This window comes from Entamoeba histolytica, genomic scaffold (assembly GCF_000208925.1).
Source record: "Entamoeba histolytica HM-1:IMSS scf_1104750516741 genomic scaffold, whole genome shotgun sequence".
Lineage (NCBI taxonomy): Eukaryota > Evosea > Mastigamoebida > Endamoebidae > Entamoeba > Entamoeba histolytica.
Window position 1 is genome coordinate 22,919 of NW_001914923.1, and position 19,916 is coordinate 42,834.

Below are 19,916 nucleotides of genomic sequence, written 5' to 3' on the forward strand. Positions count from 1 at the left end.
TTCTTTGATTTGTTTGATATTTTATTCATTCATTAACAATTAACAATAACCATTTTTAAATATATAAATTCACTTTGTTTCATACCATTATTGAATTTTGTTCAATTATTCTCTTTTTCAACAATATTCTATAAGTATATATCATCCACAATTATCATACAAAAGTATAAATTTTCTATTATTTTAATTATATATCTATATGTTTTTAATTTCTGCTTCTATAGCCTTAATGTCTTTTTCCTCCCAATCTTTTGTTTTTTTCTTTAAACTCTTCTTTAGTTTTTTCAATTATCTTTTTCTTTTTAATTGAATATACTTCTTGAAGGATATCATACCATTTTTTCTTCTTACCTTCATATTTTTTAGTATTTCTTCGTATTCTCCTTCTTTCCATTCACTTGTTATTTTTTTTTTTTTTATTCTTTCTTGTATTTCATTTATTGTTAGCCATTTGTATTTGTTATTTGTATAATTTTTATTGTTATTATATTTACCTTGTTTTTTATTTGTTTTTATTTGTGTCTTTCGTCTTCTAAACCCTTTTTCCTTAGTATTTCGTTTACCTTTATTATTATAATTGTTATGCCATTTATTGCTATTGACATTTCTTTTTTTATTGTATGACATTGAATTTCTATGTCTTGTTTGCTTTTCTTTACAAGACCCTAAGGTTTTACACAATAGCCATGGCATTAAAATTTGTTGTATTTCCTGTATTGGAAAAAGATCTTTTATGAATAAATAAAAAACAAAGAAAATAAATATCAAAGAATAATTCTTTGTTGTATTTTCAAATTAATTAAGAATCAATATTAATAAATTAATGAAATGAATGTGATTGAGAATAAATTAATTTGAACAACACGAAATGAAATAAAAAGAATGATGAATAATTATTATTTCAATGAATAAAATATTATTTGACATTCATATTTCTTACATTAATTAATTATTTTCATTTATTATTCATTTTATTTAAATTATTGTTTATATAAAACATAAACTATCATATTTTATATTAAGTTATTCAAAATAAATTTAAATAAAAATTCATTCAGTCTATTTAATGTTTTTAATTAGTTCATAAAATTGTATTGTAGAAATAGAATCATATCATCTTTCTGATGATGTTCCATAATTATACATACTTATTATTATTTCAATTATTTCTTCTTTATGATGAATAATACTGACAAATTATTTTCTAGTTCTTCTTAGTCAATATCTTCTTTTACAAACACAATTACTTTGGTAATTTTGTATTCTATTTATTTCTTTCACTTCATTCTCCTTGTTGATTTTTTAGGCATAATAATTTATTTAATTTCAGTTCTTTCAACTTTTCAATTACTATAATTAATTTCTTATGTGTATTTCACTTCTTTGTTTCTTTTCTTGTTTAATGATTATATCTTTTTTCATTATTGTTATGATAGGTAATATCTCCTTTTCGCTTCTTCTACATTAATTGGTATTATTGACATTGTACATATCATCATAACAAGATGAACTTTTTGACTCATTAAAACATATTGTAAAATGAATATTTTCCAGTTATTCCATTAAAAAATTTTAATAATTTTTGTTGTTATTTCTCTACTTTTGTTTTCTTTTTTTCTTCAAGCATTTCTTTATGAATAGAACAATATCATTTAATCAACACGACACAACCATGTTTCCAAATGTTTAATATTGGAAAAAATATTCTGTATTATTTTATTCGTTGTTTTATTATTTTATGAAAACATTGGTTGAAATTCAAAACAATATTAATTATTTAAAGTTCTTTTTTTTAATATTTTTATAATATAATCAACTATTTATTCAGATACATTCTTTTCCATTCTTTCTGTGTTTTGTCATACAGATATAATAATAAATATATTTCATTTATCGACTTCTCCATATAACTCTTTTGTTTCTTTAGTTTCTGATTTTGCATCATTATTTTCTTTCAAAACATTCTCTTCATTTTAAATTTACAAAATGTACTTTTCAATCACTTGTATTTCAAATAATAAACAATTTAATTTGTTTAATATTCATTGACTGTTGTTAGTTGTTTTAAATAACAATTAAACATGACAATTATTTATCAATTTGAAGAATGGTATTTATTATTAAAAAGCATTTCATATTCATTTGAAATAAATAACTTCATTTCTTCATTTTAAAAAAATACTCTTTACACTATATTTTATTTAAATGAAAAACAACAAAGTATTTAAAAAATAAAATATTTTATCGAATGTTACATAACCATTATTTTAATTATTTTATTTTAAGATAATTTTCTATTAATATTATTTTTATTTAATTTTACATAAAAATGTATTTTTGAAATAAATGAATAAATTTATCGATAATTTAACATATTGTTTTTGTTTATTGGTTTGAAATACAAACATCATTAAAACAAAAATAAATTTGTAATGTTATGATTGAATTAAAAAATGAATAAATAATTTTACATATTTTTTGAAATATATTTATTATTATAAATTTTAATTTCCATTAAACAATGACTTATTTTTTATTTAGTCACAATGATTATATATTTATTCATGGATTGTTAATTTGAATGAAGGAAGATAATGTTGGTAAATAATCAAAATAAAAGAATGAAATATGATTAAATTATTTATTATTTCATTTCAAAATATTATGATACTTATTATTTTATCTTTAATAAACAAAAAGAAATATTAATAATATTGATATTTTCTCATATTAAATATTTTATTATTTAAATAATGATTATTTCTTTTATTATGTTATTTAATGTAATTTTATCATTTTATTTGTTTTTTTTATTCCTTGTGTATTTATAATAATTATTTCTTTTCTTTTCTCATTCATTTCTTATTCTTATTTTATTATCTTATTTTTGTTTATCATTTATTATCTTTATTAATTTAATTTGATTGAAGTAATGTTGTTAAAACATGAAAATTCAAATCACAAACGATGAAATAATAAAAATAAAACAAAATTGAATTTTCTTCTCTTCAATTTTTTTTAAAAAAATGAAAAAATACAAAATAAAATAAACTAATTATAGAAAATAACAATATTATAATGTTATTATTATTATATTATTAATATTATTATATATTTATTGTTATTCTAAAAATGATAAAAGTCATTTATTTAAAATAAAATGATGATAAAAATAATAATTGACTTGATGTTAATAACGTATATTAACTATTTAAACATTCATATTTTGAACTTATAAACATCAAATTGAATTAAAATGGAAGAGTTAATAAACAAAAATAAACAATTTTTTGAAGAAGTAGTAGAAACACTTCCACACATTCAACAATCAATTGATGATACTACTAAGAATTATCAATATTATATAGGAAGTATTAAAAATGAAGTATTTGAACTAAAAGATGATGAAACATATTCAGAAGCAATTAAAAGAGGAGAAGGAATATTTGATAGGATTGATGAAACAGAAAGAAGAAGAAAATTAGTGATAGAAAAAAGTCAAGAAACAATCAACCAAATAGAAATAAAGTTAGTAAGAGAAAAAATGGAAAGAATCATAGAAGAATGTAAATCATGATGAAGAAACCCTAGGCAAAGCAAGAAATGAACTAATAGATAAAATCATTTCAATTGAATTAATGATAATGAGAAACAAATTATTCAGAACACCAGAAGAAAGAAGAGATACAATCGCAGAAGAATTTAAAAAAAGGATAGAAGAATGGGAAAAGCATTATTACAGTGATTATTTAGAAAAGAAGAAAAATGAAGAATTTAAACAACTAGAAGAATGGACAAATAGAAAAGTAAGAAGTATAATATTTGATTCAGATAATGACAAATGGAATATACTTACATCAGTATTTGATCAAAAAATGATGAATAAAGAACATATAATAATTATTATTGAAGATGAAGAAGGAAATAAATTTGGAGGATATGTTAATTCTAAAATTAATAAAGTTGATAATGATATAAATGATCAAAAATCATTTGTATTTTCATTAGAATCAAATGGAAGAATGAAAGGAATGAAGAAATTTGATATTAAACAACCACAAAATGCATTTGGGTTATGTAATCAATCAAATAATTATTTATTTGCATTTGGATATGGTGATATTGTTGTTGGTAAAGAAAATCATAAAACAGCATCATTTTGTAGTCAATATTCATTTGAATATGAAGGAATATCAAAAGCACTTTGTGGAAAATTTTTTTTCACACCAAAACGAATCATAGCAATTGAAATGAAATGATTCAATCTTGAATAATTGAAATGAAATAAAAAAAGAATAAAAACAAATCAATGAAGAATATGAACAGCCATTTCATTCATCTGCCAATGAATGAAATGGTGAATTAAAAATGGACATAATTCAATGTTGATTTATTTTATTTCATTTGAAATATTCACACCCAATGAGGGTGTTTTTAATAAATAAGAAAAGAAATAAGAATGAAAGAGAAATAAGATAAAATGAATAAACAAATTATTTGTATTATTTCATTGAATTAATTCATTATGAATCAAATGAATAAGAAAGAACAAATAAAGAAATGATAAAATACATCAACATATTTATGTTGTTATTTCTTATTCTTTATTTTATTCATATTCTTATTTTATACTTAAACAATAATAAACAAAACATAATAAGAAATATAATTAAGAATAACACAACATAAAATAAAGAATAATAAGAATAAAATATACAACAAACATGAGTAAACAAGAAATGACAAATGATAAAAGATGAAATAAATAAAATAACAACAAGAATAAAATGAAATTGAAATAAATAGAAGAAATGAGTGATGATTAGAAAAGAGGAAAAGACAAAAAGAAGAAATGAATGATGATTATAAAAGATAAAAATAAAATAACAAATATAAAATCAAAACTAAAATAACATAATAATATAATAACAATATCATTGTTTTTATCTGATTTTATTCTTATTTTATTTATCTTCTTTCATTATTTTTATTTTTCTATTTGAGATCCTTTTCCAATGCAGGAAATACAACAAATTTTATTGCCATTGTTATGGAGTAATGCCTTGATGTCTTATAAAGAAAAGCAAACAAGACATAGAAATACAAGGTTTAATGTCAATAACAACAATAAAAGATATTACAATTATAATAAAAGATATCACAATTATAATAAAAGAAATACCAAGAGAAAAGGGTTTAAAAAACAACAAAGACAAAGAAGAACGGAAAAAAAACAGGATAAATACTGGAATAATAACGAATATACAAACAATAGACATAGGTGGTTAACAATAAAAGAGATACATGAAAGAATAAAAGGAATAATAAATAAATGGGAAAAAGGAGAATATTCAGAAATACTGAAAAAATACGAAGGTAAAAGAAAAAGATGATATGATATTCTTCAAGAAGTATATTCAATTAAAAAGAAAAAGATAATTGAAAAAATGCAAGAAGAATTTAAGGAAAGAACAAAATGATGGGAAGAAGAAGATATCCAAGCAATCGAAACAGAAATCAAAAGTAGAAATCCAATCAAAGAATTACAAAAAAATGTAAAATGGCTAAAATAATAAATGAAACAGAAAAAGAAAGAAAAACATAATAAGAAAACGAAGAAGAAACAAAGAATGAAGAGGAAAATTATAAAGAAAAAGAAGAAATTAAAGTACTTCAAAAGCAAATTAAAAAATTAGAAGAAGAAATTAAAGAGTATCAAGCAAAAAGAAAGGAAGAAGAACAAACCATCTCAGATGAAATGATGGAAAAAGCAAAAGAAATAGTCAGAAAAGAATTTGAGAAAGAGATAGAAAATATGAAAAGAGAAATTAAGAAGGTGCAAACAAATTATAATGAAAAGAAGAAAGAAAATGAACAACTAACAGAAGAAAACATAAAATTACAAGGTGAAATAAATGAGATAGAAGGAAAATCATGGAAATGAATAACAAAGAAGAAACCATTCGAAGTCTGAAATCCACTAAAGGGAAGTTACAGAAGGAAAAGGATGAACAAAAGGAGAAAACAGAAGAGCTGAAGAAAAAAGGTGAAATACTGGAAAAGAAGAATAGTATGTTAGAGGAAAAAGTGGAAGTACTAGAGAAGAAAATTGAGGAGCTGAAAAGTGAAATAAGAGATAAAGAAAAACAAATCTCTGAAATTCAACAACCAGCAATAATAAGTCATGAGATTGCAGAAAGAACAAGAGAAGAATTAGATAACATACAAAAAGAAAATGAAGCACAAAAAAAATAATATCAAAACAACAAGATGATATTGAAAATTTTATCTCACAGAAGGAACTAGAGAAGAAGAAAACGATGACACTTGTGATAAATACACAACCAGTACTGAGGAAAACATCATCAGGAACGATGAAGATGAACGAAACTACTCCTATGAAAAAGACAGTAGTGGAAATCGAAGAGAAAAGCAAAGCACTGATTGTCAAAAAACAAGAGATGATAATCAGACAAGAAATACAACAAAACAAAGAAATAGAATTTTAATTGAAGTGATGTATTGTTTTGCAATTAATTGGTTGAATAAGAAATTATATAAGAAATTAAGATGGGAACAAATAGAAAGTATAATAAAAGTAATAAACATTAATGTCAATAATGAAAAAGAATATATTAAATATATTAAAATGTCACATAAAATAAAAGAAAGCATTAAACGGTACATTAAAGTGAAAATAAATGATATAATAGAAGGAAGAGTAGAGTGTAATTCAATAATAAAAAACATCATATTAAAGAATGACTCTACAGAAATTGATGAAGAATACCTTAACACTCTCATCAATAAAATAAAAGAAATGAAAATAGAAAATGTTCAAACATTAATTACTACTGGAAAAGAAAAGAAGCTGACTAATTAATAAATGGAAATTAATAATAGATTGATATGGTCAGGAAGCAGAATGCAGGATCTACAAGATGATATGAATATTTCAATGGTTATGCATCTTTATCTCCAAAATAAAATAATAGGAGACAAATTTGATGAAATAAAAGAAATCCTAAAGAAAATTAATAGACTAGAAGATTTGGTCAATGAAATTGTACAGAATAAAGTGCATCATGAAATTAAAAGAAAATGATGAAGAAGGAATAAAAGTCAAAGCACTAGAAAGAATAAAGTACCTAAAATATATGATGACAATGATAAAAGAAAGAATTAAATTTAATAAAGATGAAATAATCAGAATCAATACAAATAAAATCATGTTTGATTCTAACAAGAAAATTAGAATAAGGAAAAAAGACCCAAAAAATGAAATATACCCAAATAACGATATTACTTTAGAATATTGGAAATCGTTATATGAAACACAGGTGATATTAAATAAAGAAAATTGGAAAATAAAACAAATCACCTCGTGGAATGAAAGATATAGAAATTATGATAGTGTCATAATAACATTAAATGAATTAAATTTAAGTATAATGAAAATAAGTAACTGGAAAGCACAATGAATAGACACTATATATGGGTATTATTGGAAAAGGATGTCATCATCAAGAGAAATCATTCTCAATATCTTCAATGAATGGTTGAACTTCCCTGAAAACATCCCATTAGACATGGTAAGTGGAAGAACTTTATTAATCCACAAAGTGATACGAATGATGTCACTAATTATCGTCCTATCAGTTGTACAAATGTAATTATGAAAGTATTTACCTCATTATTAAAAGAAAAGATTCACAGAAGACTTAACATGAATAGTGAATCATTGAAAATTAGTAAAAATCAACTGGGATGTAAGTTACAATCTTTAGCTGCTAAAGAAGGAATAATTAATAGTTATATGTTAAAGCAGCAGAAAGAAGAAAAATACCCAAAATATGATGAGTCATATTATGACATTAAGAAAGCATATGACACAGTAAACCACGAATGGGTAATTGAATCATTAAAGTATTTTAATTGTGAGGGAGTCATCATTGACATTATTGAAAGTATGATGACTAGATTGAAGACATTCATCGGTTATAAATTTAATGAACATCCATGATGTATTAAATTAAATAGAGGAATTTTACAAGGTGATTCCTTATCCCCTCTACTCTTCATCATTCAGATGAACGTAATTTCTCAAATCATCGAAGAGAAATTCCCAAAAGCAAATCACACTTTATATATGGATGATTTGAGAATAATGACAGAAAATAGTGAAGAAATGGGAATAATCCACAACGAAATTAAAGAAATAATAAGTGGAATAGGGATGGAAATGAATGAAAAAAAGTCAGGAATGGTATTAAAAACATTAAAGAAATACCAAACAGAATGCAAAACATCCCCGTAGTTGAAGGTGATGACTTGTATAAATACTTAGGAATATGGCAGTCCGATGAAATTGAAGACACCTTCAATTGTAAAACCATCAAAGAAAAAATGATGAAGAAGATGGAAGAAATAAACACTGATGATAGCAGTAATAGAAGATATATTACTAGAATAAACACTGAAGTAATCAATATCTTCAGATAATCAGCATCAGTTGTAAATTAGAAGACAACTTAGATAAAATGGATTTGGAGATAAGAAAATATTTAAGAAAGGCAAAATACATTGGTGCCGGAAACTCCAAAGATAGGTTGTATGTCCCTCTAGAAGAAATGAAGGATTAATAAATATAAATGACGAATATGTTATTGAATTAATAAGAACAGTAATGTACTACTGTACCAGAGAAAGTGAAATTAGAAATAACATAATAGATAGATGGTACATTAAGAAGGGAATATGGAATAGAATTAAAAAACGATAATTCATAAAATAAATGAAACAAAAATAGAAGAAATAATAAATGAAATTGTTGAAAAGAAAAAAGAAAAAGAAGTAGTCATAGAAATAAAAAAATTAATGATAAATACATCAAAAAATGGAAATGTCATCAAATAAGTGATATTTTAGAAGATGATTTGAGTCAAAATGAGTAGATAAAACTACTACAGTGAAAGCATGGAAGTCAATCAATATTAAAAAGAATGCATTTCTACAATTAACTAAAATGCAAGATGGAACAATATTTTGTGAGTATAGAAAATCAAAAATAATGAAAAATGAAAGATTGAAATACTCAACACTTTGTAAAGACAAGATAGCAACAGTAGAACACATTCTACTATCTTGTATTGGTCATAAAAAATCCAAAATGAGGAAACATGACAATATTGGCATTATAATATGGGAGGGATTAATAAGAAAATATACAGGAAATAAACAATAAAAACCCCCATATGAAACAATATTCAAATATAAAGACATCACAATGATATTGAACAAACAAATAATGCATAAAAGTGAATGACAATATCACAAAATACCAGATATATATGTATTAGATAAAAAGAATAAAACTAGTCTATTATTTGATATGACTATTGTTGCTGATCACAATATTAATGGAGAATATTTGAAGAAAAGAAATAAGTATAAGGAAATAAAGAATATGCTAATGAAAATAGAAAAATTAAAAGATGTCAAAATAAATCCAGTAGTAATTTCAATTAATGGTTTAATAAATAAAGAAAGTATTAGATTAATTAAAGAATTAAAAATTGAAATTGACATCGAAAAAGAAGTAAAAAACATTGTAATAAAAAACATGATTGATGTCATTGAATACTGCTTTTATCACAACGAAACATACTCCATAAAACTACAAGAAGAAGACTCTTTAATTTGATTATCTTCATTGAAAAAAAACTTAGAGAAATAAATTCTATTAATACTTAATTAATTGATTTTTATTAATTATATATCTATATGTTTTTATTTTTTTCTAATAATCTGTTCATGAATTAAAACATTTTCTTTCATTTTTAAATTACTAACTCTTATTAGACTTAACTTCAATTGGTCAACAAAATGATAATCAACAAAACTTCCTTGTCTTTCATTCAATTCATTGTTTTGACTTATTTGATAATTATTTTATTTATCACGATTATTATTTCCAAGAGTATTTCTTTTATTGTAATATCATTTGGTTATGAAAAAAAAGAAAAAAAAGTTTTAAAAGAAAAATATTAAAAAGCAGTTGATATTTAATTTCCACCATTGAATAACTTAACCAATTCATCACAATACTCTAAAGTTGCTTCATCAACAAATGATATTTTGTTAGAATTATCAACCCAACCCAAATGTCCTCCATTATTTGTGAGAATAAAAATAACATTTGAACTTGATGCCACCATATTTTTGACTCTTTGGATAGTGTATGATGGCATAATAGCAATAGGATCATCTATAGAATTAATTGCCAAAAGTGGAATAGTTGATTTAGGTAAGAAATGATACCATTGTTCAATGTCATAATAATATGTCTCATAATGTCCAAATCCAAATAATTTACAATCAAAATTATTATCAAACTGTGGAACAGTTGTAACATAATCCATTAAATGATAATCAAATGATGGTATTTTATGTTCTTTCATTGCATTTAAGAAGATGTCTTGGTTTTTATATGCTATTTTAACAAGTGATTTAGTGAAGCTATCCATAAATACTTGAGGAATAGCATTTGCAGTTGAAAGAGAGGGCCAAGTAGCACTTATAGCAACACAACCAATGAGGTTACAACTTTCTCTTAAATTGTCAAGTCTACCACATAAAGTAGTTGATACCATACCTCCCATTGAATAACCAACTGTAATGATAGGTGCTGTTGGATATTTAGAATGAATATAATTAATACATGTTACACTATCTTCTAAGCAAGTGATATTATACGCACGAGGTGTTGTCATTTTTGTTCCAGCACATCCTCTGTAAGTATAAACAACAATTCGATAATTTTTTTGTTGAGCATAATAAACAAATCTTTGTATATAACTTTCTCTACAACCTCCAGCAAGTCCATGGTAAACAAGTAAAATTGGTGAATTAGTAGAAAGGGTTTGTTGATTAGAAAGCCAGTCAACAGCGAATTTCCCATTATCATATCCATTAATAAATTCACGATCAAATTCTAGTTTAATAGGAAAACGAGTAGCAAATACATTAATTGTTTGAATAATTCCATCACAAAGATAAATAGGTGAATTAAATGGTTTTAAAGAAAAACAATGAGATAATTTTTGAGTAAATTCATTTGGTGAAACTAAAAGTTGTGGATTAGTAATAGTTTGTGTTGGAATGATTAATATTAAAATAAAACAAATACAAAATATTATTACAAGAATAAAATGTAAGGTAATAAATGAATAAAACATTCCAATAAAACTAATAAATTCTAATGTAAACCACAACCTTCCTTTAAAAAAATAAATGTACTCTTGAAGAGATAATAAAATAGAATAAATGAATGATTTACATAATAGAAGGTTATTCATTTTTATTAAACTATTAGTAATTTATCAGTTTATTTTATTTAAAATGAATTAAATTATTAAAGTTATTTAATTAAAAAAAATTTTTGAAATTAAAAGAAAAACTGAAAAGTCATAGTGTTTTTAATAAAAATGATGATGTGGTTATTACTATTTACTGTTCTTACTTTTTCAAACGCATATGAAGATTACTCTGATGTACTTGAAAACTTTGACGAATTATTAGATTTAGATGATTTTGAAGATTTCAATGACGCTATTTCTCCAAAATCTGCTTCTGTAAAAGGAAGAATGAAAAAAATCGCTAAACTTGCAAAAAAGAGAGTCAAAAAGTCTACTAAAAAGGTTGTCAGACATTCTCAAAAACCTAATCAAAATAAAGCTAATCAACTAAATAATCAACCTACTGCTCAACCAGCCGTTCAATCAAATAGTCAACCAGCTCCTCAACCTACTGCCCAACCAACTCCTCAACCAGCCGCTCAACCAGCTCCTCAACCAGCCGCTCAACCAGCTCCTCAACCAGCCGCTCAACCAGCCGCTCAACCAGCTCCTCAACCAGCTCCTCAACCAGCTCCTCAACCAGCTCCTCAACCAGCTCCTCAACCAGCCGCTCAACCAGCTCCTCAACCAGCCGCTCAACCAGCTCCTCAACCAGCCGCTCAACCAACTCCTCAACCTACTGCTCAACCAGCTAACAATCAAAATGGTCAAACAGGTAAAGAAATTAAAGACGTTATTAATGAAGATGTTGGCAAAGTTTTACAACAAGCACATCAAATTGACTCACTTGCTCAATCACAATAAATTAAGAAAGTCTAATGTTTTATTTTATTTTAATTTTTTTTTAAAAGAATAACAAAAAAAGAATCAGTTTGTTATTATTAAACATCGAGTAAGATAATTCTGAGGTAATTTAAAAGTTCAAAATAATTCAGTTGAAATGACAACGAAATAAATAGAATTTATTATTTGTTAATTACTAACAATTAAGGGGGTTTGATATAGGTTCGAAAATTCTTCTTCTTTTGAAAAGATTTGAATTTATGATATTTAAACAGTTAGAGATACTTATAATTCATTAGCTTAAAGATGTCAACTTATGAAGTAGATGGAAAGAAAATCACAGTCACAGCTGATTGTGTTGGATGTAGTGCTTGTGTTGATGGATGTCCAGCTGGAGTCCTTGAATTAAAGGATGGAGTTTGTACTGCCCCAAGAGTTGCTGATTGTGTCCAATGTCATGCATGTGAAGGAAACTGTGGTTGTGGTGCTATTCAAGTTGAATAAGTTATAATTCAGTCTTTTTGCTTTTAATTATTTTCAATGTTTAAAAAATGAAAAATAGAATTATGGGAATAAAGAATGAATGAGTTGAACATTAATTGTTTGTTAAAATAAAAATTTTAATAAAATGAAATGAAACAAAAAAATAGTTTTTCTTTAGAACTTAAAAAATTAAAATGAGTTTAGAGTGCAGTGGTTGTCATAAATTATTTAAAGAACTTAATAGTGGACTTAAAGGAACAAATTGGTGTGATGAATGTTTTAATTATAAACAATGTGCAAAATGTGGAAATCCTATTACAAGAAATATGGTAATTGTTAAAACTTTTGAAGGAAAGGATTATCATGCTGAGTGTTTTAAATGTGTTTCATGTAAATCAAGAATTAAGAAAGAGCCTATTGTATATGATGGTAAATTTTATTGTCAAGAATGTGGTGAGCCATGTGGTGGATGTGGAAAACCAATTGGAATGTCATTTTTAGAAGTATTTGGAAAGAAATGGCATGAAGGTTGTGTTAAATGTGTTAAGTGTCATAGACAAATTGGAGATGAACAATTTTATGAAGAAGATGGACAACCAATTTGTGCCGTTTGTGTTGATTATGACAATTAATCTTCATTCTAAATAACACTTTTTATTATTTTATGTTTTAAATGACAAATAAAAATTACGAAATAACAAAATTTTAAAAGAACTGCAAATCAAATGAATTTATTGTTGAACCCTCTTATAGAAGTTCGAATCTTTGTTGATTCATCATAATGGAAATAAAAGTTCATTGAATTTCAATTAGTTCAAGAAGAAGTTCAACAAAAATTACAGAGAAGAAACTCCAAAAAGACGAAAAAAGAGACTTTGGCAGTCATGAAAATTCCTTCATTGTTATTAGAAAATTCTCTGAAACAAATATGAAACTAGAATGGGAACGAAGTGGGTTGTAAATCAAATAAGTATTAGTGAGTTAGTACTACTGATTCATCATATGAAATTCAATTGTTAATTTAATTGATTTGAATTATTTTATAGATTTAATAAAAAAAGGTTTAAATAGTTATTATTTAAAAAAAAAAAAAGAAACAAAAAGCTGTTTTAATAAATATTTCAAATGACCAAGTAAACCCTATATATAAATCAAATACATCTTCAAAATATTAAATTAATAAATAAATGAATACTGGTTTAGACATTAGTAAAACTTGGAAAAGAATTAATGTTGATCCAAATGTTGAATCAAAACCACTTCATGTTCTTGTAACTGGAGCTGCAGGTCAAATTGGATATAATCTTCTTTTCTTAATTGCTCATGGTTTAATGTTTGGTCCAAATCAAACAGTTTATTTACATTTATATGATATTATGGTTGAAGCTATGGAAGGAGTAAAAATGGAATTAGCTGATTGTTGTTTCCCACTTGTTAAAGGAGTTGTAGCTTCAAATAAAACAGAAGTTGCATTTAAAGATGTTGAATGTGCTATTTTAGTTGCTGGTATGCCAAGAAAAGTAGGTATGGAAAGAAAAGAATTAATTGGCATTAACACTAGAATTATGAAAGAACAAGCTCTTGCTCTTAAGAATTTTGCTAATCCTCATGTTAGAGTTTTAGTTGTTGCTAATCCAGCTAATACTAATGCACTTGTAGTTGCTAATAATGCTGGAATTGATGTTAAACAAATTACTTGTTTAACTCGACTTGATCAAAATAGGGCTATTGCTCAAATTGCAAGTAAATTAAATTGTAAAGTTGAAGATGTTTCTGATGCTTTTGTATGGGGAAATCATTCAGAAAAACAATGTCCAGATATTTCTCATGCAGTTGTTCAAACACCAAATGGACCAAAAAGAGTAGCTGACCTTGTTGAAGAGTCATGGTTAGAATCTTTTAATAAAACTGTTCAAGAAAGAGGAGCTAAAGTAATTGAAATGAGAAAGGCATCATCAGCTGCTTCAGCTGCCAAAGCAATTGTTGATCATTTTAGAGATTGGTGTCTTGGAACAAATAAAGAAAAGATAGTTTGTATGGGAGTTTATAGTGAAGGACAATATGGTATTCCAAAAGGAATATTCTTTAGTATGCCAGTTGTCTGTTATGGAGGTGAATATCATATTGTTGATGACTTAGTACTCAGTGAATCAACTAGAACAATGTTGAAGAATTCTGAAGAAGAATTATTAGAAGAAAAGAAATTAGAGATAGCATATGAAGAAATTAAACAACATTCCAATGTTCACGAATAATAAGTTTGAATTAATTTAGCGTATGTAGTATTTTTTGTTTTTAATCTTTTTTATTAAATATTTCAATAACAGAAAAATACTAAAAGAATAAAATAAGAAAATGTGAAATTAATAACAAAAAAAAAATATTTAGAGTTGAAACTAAAAAAAAAGAAAAGAAAAAAGTTGAACTTTAGATCTTTAAAAATAATAGATCTATAACATGGCTACCACTTATCAAGCATATTTAGATACTATTAGAGCAACTTTGAATAGTGCAATGTGTGTAACTAACTTTGCATCACAATTAATTGAAAGACACAATAAACCAGAAGTTGAACTTGGTCTTTCAAAAGAAGTTATTTTTAAACCAGTAGTTATTGTTAGAGTACCATCTGAACCAAGTGGTGAAGAAAATGGAGTTGATAAATGTGAGAAAGTAATGATTGAAGGATCAATTAACTCAGTAAGAATTTCAATTTGTGTTAAAAAAGCTGATAATCTTGAAGTTATTCTTCTTAGAAGATTTGTTTCATTCCTTCAACAAAGAGCTGAAAATTTTGTTATTCTTAGAAGAAAACCAATTAAAGGATATGATATTTCTTTCTTAATTACTAACTTCCAAACAGAAAATCTCTTTAAACATAAACTTATCGATTTCATTATTGAATTTATGCAAGAAATCGATAAAGAAATTTCAGATATGAAGATTTCTGTTAATACTCGTGCTCGTATTGCTGTTGCTGGTATTACTGGCACTTCACCAGCTCCTGGTTTCTTCAAGGCATTATTAGCTTAAATCAAACCAAATCATTTTTTTCATTTCCTTTTTTATAGTTTTATATAACATTTATTAATAACAAAAAATATAGTTAATAACCAATTTTATTCATAATTATTTATAAAAATTTTTCATTTTTTATTTTATTTTATATCGTTTTTTCTTTTCTTATGGAGAAAAAATGTTTGATTTTTTAAAACTTACATCTATTTTTATAATAAATAGTCAAAAAAAAACAGGTTTTTTCTTAGTGACACGTGGTCAATCAGGTTAAAAAAGCGGGATCTTTTAATCATTTTCATTTCATGGGTCAAGATAACTCAAAACAAAAGAGACAGAGAGTTGAATACAGTGGAAAGCAAGACGCCACTACTCCATTTGAAATTAGTGGAAATAGTCTTTACAACCTTGTTGGTAATAAAGATGAAGCTCTTTTCAAAGAACTTGGAGGAACTGAAGGTATTTGTAAACTTCTAAAGTCTAATCAAACCAAAGGTCTTGATGGAAATGATCTTAAAGAGAGATACTCACAGTTTGGTCAAAACAAATATCCAGATCCAATTATGAAAACATTTTTCCAAATGTTAGTTGATTCTCTTAATGATTCAACACTTATGATTCTTATTGCATCTGCTTTTGTATCATTATTTTTGGCATTAGTTATGCCAAAAAGTCAAACATGTGGAGAAGAACAAGAAATGAATACAGACTGGATTGAAGGACTTGCAATTTTTGTTGCAGTTATTGTTGTTTCTGTTGGATCATCAATTTCAGATTATAACAAACAAAAGAAATTTATGGAACTTTCTCAAGATGAAAAAAATGTTAATATTAAAGTAGTTCGTAAAGGTGAAAATACATTAATTTCAATTCGTGATCTTGCTGTTGGAGATCTTGTTAATTTAGATGTTGGAGATATTATTCCAGCAGATGGTGTATATGCATCTGGATTTGATCTTAGAGTTGATGAATCTGATATGACAGGAGAACCTGTTGCTGTAAAGAAATCAGAAAAAGATTATTGGATGATGTCAGGAACTAAAGTTACTGATGGTAATGGTCAAATGATTGTTACTGCTGTTGGACTGAATTCTCTTTGGGGTAAAACTAAAGAATCTCTTAACCAAGATAAACCAAGACCAACTCCATTACAAGAAAAATTAGATGAACTTGCAGAACAAATTGGTAAACTTGGAATGGGATGTGCTATTGTTGTTTTCACAATTCTTTGTATTTATTGGGTCATTGATGCAATTAATTATAAACCAATTCTTGTTTGTGATAATGATCCATGCAAACAATGGACTGAAGAAAGTAAAGCAACTCACAATTGTGAACTTATTGGATTTAATTGGATGCATTTAGCTTCTGTTGTTGAGTATTTAATTACTGCTATTACTATTGTTGTTGTTGCTGTTCCAGAAGGACTTCCTTTAGCTGTTACTATTTCATTAGCTTATTCAATGCAACAAATGATGGCAGATAATAATTTGGTAAGACATTTGAAAGCATGTGAAATTATGTCTAATTGTAGTAATATTTGTACAGATAAAACAGGAACTTTAACTGAGAATAGAATGACTGTTGTTAGAGGATGGTTTGGAGGAGAAGTTATGGAAAGAGATAAGTCATTAGATCTCAACAACACTAAACTTGGTGAGGAAGTTTATAATAATATTTCATGTAATAAATCAATTTCTTCTGCTGTTTATATGGAAGATGGAATTCTTAAGACTATTGGAAATAAGACTGAATGTGCACTTCTTGGTTATTGTTTAAAACAAAATATTGATTATGAAGCTCGTTATACTAAATTGTCATCAATCATTTATCAACAATTTGCATTTTCATCAGCAAGAAAAAGAATGTCTACTATTATTTATAATGAAGACAAAAGTCTTCATATGTTCTTAAAAGGTGCACCAGAAGTTATTCTTTCTAAATGTTCTAAATATATGAAAAAAGATGGAACTACTGTTATTTTAACTGAAGATGACCGTAAAACACTTTTAGATTTCCAACTTTCATGTGCTAATCAAGGAATGAGAACATTGTCATTAGCTGTTCGTGATTTATCTCCAAAGAATCCATCTAATTTAAATGAAAAATATGAAGAATCTCCAGAAGAAGATTGTACATTGTTATGTGTCTTTGGTATTGAAGACCCATTAAGACCAGAAGTTATTGATGCAGTAGCAAGTTGCCATAGAGCAGGTATTACTGTTAGAATGGTTACAGGAGATAACATTGCAACTGGAAGATCAATTGCTAAACAATGTAAAATCATTGAGAGTGATTCTGATTTTTGTATTGAAGGACCTCAATTTGCTAAACTTACAGATGAAGAAGTTGATAATATTCTTCCAACATTAAGAGTTATTGCAAGATGCTCTCCACAAGATAAAAAAAGACTTGTTAATAGACTTATTCTTCATGGAGAAGTTGTTGCAGTTACAGGAGATGGAACAAATGATGTACCAGCATTGAAAGAAGCTGATGTAGGACTTGCTATGGGTATTAGAGGAACTGATGTAGCTAAACAAGCATCAGACATTGTTATTTTAGATGATAATTTCAATTCAATTGTTAAGGCTGTTATGTGGGGTAGATGTGTTTATGATAATATTAGAAAATTCCTTCAATTCCAATTAACTGTTAACGTTGTTGCTCTTGCATTGTGTATTATTGGAGCTATTACTAAGATGGGATCTCCATTAAAAGCACTTCAAATGTTATGGGTTAATATGATTATGGATACATTAGCTGCATTAGCACTTGGAACAGAAAAACCAACACCATCTCTTTTAAATAGAAAACCATTTGGAAGAAAGGCATCTCTCATTTCAATTAATATGCTTAGAAATATAGTTACACAAGCTATTTATCAATTATTTGTTCTTTTATTCTTATTGTATTGTGGTAGAGAACTTACATTCCTTAATGCACCATGTGCTTACATAGATCATGGTGATTTTGGACAATATAAATGTGCTGATAATAAATTGCATAGTATTAATGATATTGAAAAAGATACTACTACTATTCAAACAATGATTTTCAATGCCTTTGTTTTCTGTCAAATCTTTAATGAAATTAATTCAAGAAAAGTTAATGGAGAAATTGATGTATTTGAAAATATTTTCTCAAATTATATGTTTGTAGGTATTGTTTCAATGACTGCTATTGTTCAAACTCTCATTGTTGTATTTGCAGGTCCAATCTTTTCAGTAACTCCATTCCCAGGAATTGGAATTATCCAATGGATTACATGCCTTGTTCTTTCTAGTTTATCCCTTGTTATAGGACAATTGGCTATAAGATATTTAACAGAAACACAGATTCTTCAAATAAAAGAAAATTTCTTTGGAAAAGCTAAGAGTGATTAATATCTTTTTTATTTATAAAAAAGTAATATGTCGTATTTTTGTTATTTTTTTAAAGTTTTGTTGTATAAAGGGTTTTTCTCGCTTTATTAACATTTTTTTGATTTAAGAAAAGCTTTTTTAAACTTAAAATTATTTATGTGAAATGGAAGAGAGGGGAAGACAAACAAACCAAAGTTTCAGTGATGACTCTTCAGAAGATTTAGATAATCCTTTTGACGAAACTTGGATTGAGTTGTATTGTTCATTAGATGGCAATGAATTTTTATGTGAAGTTGATCAAAGTTTTATTGAAGATGAATTTAATTTATATGGATTAAGAGCATTTATTGAACACTATGAAGAAGCTCTTGATATTATTTCTTCTAAAACAACAATACAAAGTTATGATAAAAACCTTCGTAGACAGTTAAGTATTGAAACCAAATTATTATATGGTTTAATTCATCAAAGATTTATTGTAACTGTACCAGGTTTAAAAAAGATGTATGAAAAGTTTAGAAGAGGTGAATTTGGAGCATGTCCACGAGTATTATGTGATGTTTGGTTATTTAATTAAAATTTAAATGGATAAATATTTATATAATAGAATCATGCTGTTTTACCAATTGGTACAAGTAATATTCCTTATTTAAGTAAAACAAAATTATTTTGTCCTCGTTGTGGAGAAGTATATTCTATTCCAGATGGTTATTGTGGTTCCAATTTAGATGGTGCATATTTTGGAATGACATTTCCTCATTTATTAATGTTAAATGTCTCAGGAATGAAAAAAGCAGATAAATTTAAACCAACGATTTTTGGATTTGAGATAGCATCTTCTTCTGCACCACCAGGAAGATTTATTCCAACACGAGACTCTTTTTTTGTTGTTAACAATTGAGTCAATTGTAGA

General features: G+C 25.9%; 7 protein-coding genes across 7 annotated transcripts, besides 2 other annotated features; 6 read left to right on the top strand and 1 right to left on the bottom strand.

The window, feature by feature from the left end:
* Window positions 1–200: 200 nt before the first annotated feature.
* Window positions 201–730: a repeat region.
* Window positions 731–5,002: 4,272 nt separating this feature from the next.
* Window positions 5,003–9,767: a repeat region.
* Window positions 9,768–10,064: 297 nt separating this feature from the next.
* On the bottom strand, window positions 10,065–11,357 carry EHI_030780 (uncharacterized protein; the record flags this gene model as incomplete). The annotated part of the gene is made up of 1 exon (XM_643478.2): window positions 10,065–11,357. One exon carries the CDS (start codon window positions 11,355–11,357, stop codon window positions 10,065–10,067), a length of 1,293 nt encoding a protein of 430 aa, XP_648570.2.
* A 125-nt stretch (window positions 11,358–11,482) lies between these two features.
* On the top strand, window positions 11,483–12,187 carry EHI_030790 (uncharacterized protein). The gene has a single exon (XM_645775.2). The coding sequence runs from the start codon at window positions 11,487–11,489 to the stop codon at window positions 12,159–12,161; it is 675 nt and encodes a 224-aa protein (XP_650867.1). The 5' UTR covers window positions 11,483–11,486; the 3' UTR covers window positions 12,162–12,187.
* Window positions 12,188–12,443: 256 nt separating this feature from the next.
* EHI_030800 (uncharacterized protein) lies at window positions 12,444–13,665 on the top strand. Its single transcript, XM_001913643.1, has one exon. It carries the CDS (start codon window positions 12,818–12,820, stop codon window positions 13,253–13,255), a length of 438 nt encoding a protein of 145 aa, XP_001913678.1. The 5' UTR covers window positions 12,444–12,817; the 3' UTR covers window positions 13,256–13,665.
* Window positions 13,666–13,810: 145 nt separating this feature from the next.
* On the top strand, window positions 13,811–14,907 carry EHI_030810 (malate dehydrogenase,cytoplasmic, putative; the record flags this gene model as incomplete). The annotated part of the gene is made up of 1 exon (XM_645763.2): window positions 13,811–14,907. The coding sequence occupies one exon, from the start codon at window positions 13,811–13,813 to the stop codon at window positions 14,876–14,878; it is 1,068 nt and encodes a 355-aa protein (XP_650855.1). The 3' UTR covers window positions 14,879–14,907.
* A 173-nt stretch (window positions 14,908–15,080) lies between these two features.
* EHI_030820 (ARP2/3 complex 20 kDa subunit, putative) lies at window positions 15,081–15,679 on the top strand (the record flags this gene model as incomplete). Its single annotated transcript, XM_645773.2, has 1 exon — window positions 15,081–15,679. One exon carries the CDS (start codon window positions 15,081–15,083, stop codon window positions 15,654–15,656), a length of 576 nt encoding a protein of 191 aa, XP_650865.1. The 3' UTR covers window positions 15,657–15,679.
* A 264-nt stretch (window positions 15,680–15,943) lies between these two features.
* On the top strand, window positions 15,944–19,024 carry EHI_030830 (Plasma membrane calcium-transporting ATPase, putative; the record flags this gene model as incomplete). Its single annotated transcript, XM_645772.2, has 1 exon — window positions 15,944–19,024. The coding sequence occupies one exon, from the start codon at window positions 15,944–15,946 to the stop codon at window positions 19,022–19,024; it is 3,081 nt and encodes a 1,026-aa protein (XP_650864.2).
* Window positions 19,025–19,166: 142 nt separating this feature from the next.
* Window positions 19,167–19,904, top strand: EHI_030840 (casein kinase II regulatory subunit family protein; the record flags this gene model as incomplete). Its single annotated transcript, XM_643473.1, has 2 exons — window positions 19,167–19,562; window positions 19,611–19,904. The coding sequence occupies 2 exons, from the start codon at window positions 19,167–19,169 to the stop codon at window positions 19,902–19,904; spliced, it is 690 nt and encodes a 229-aa protein (XP_648565.1).
* Window positions 19,905–19,916: the final 12 nt, after the last annotated feature.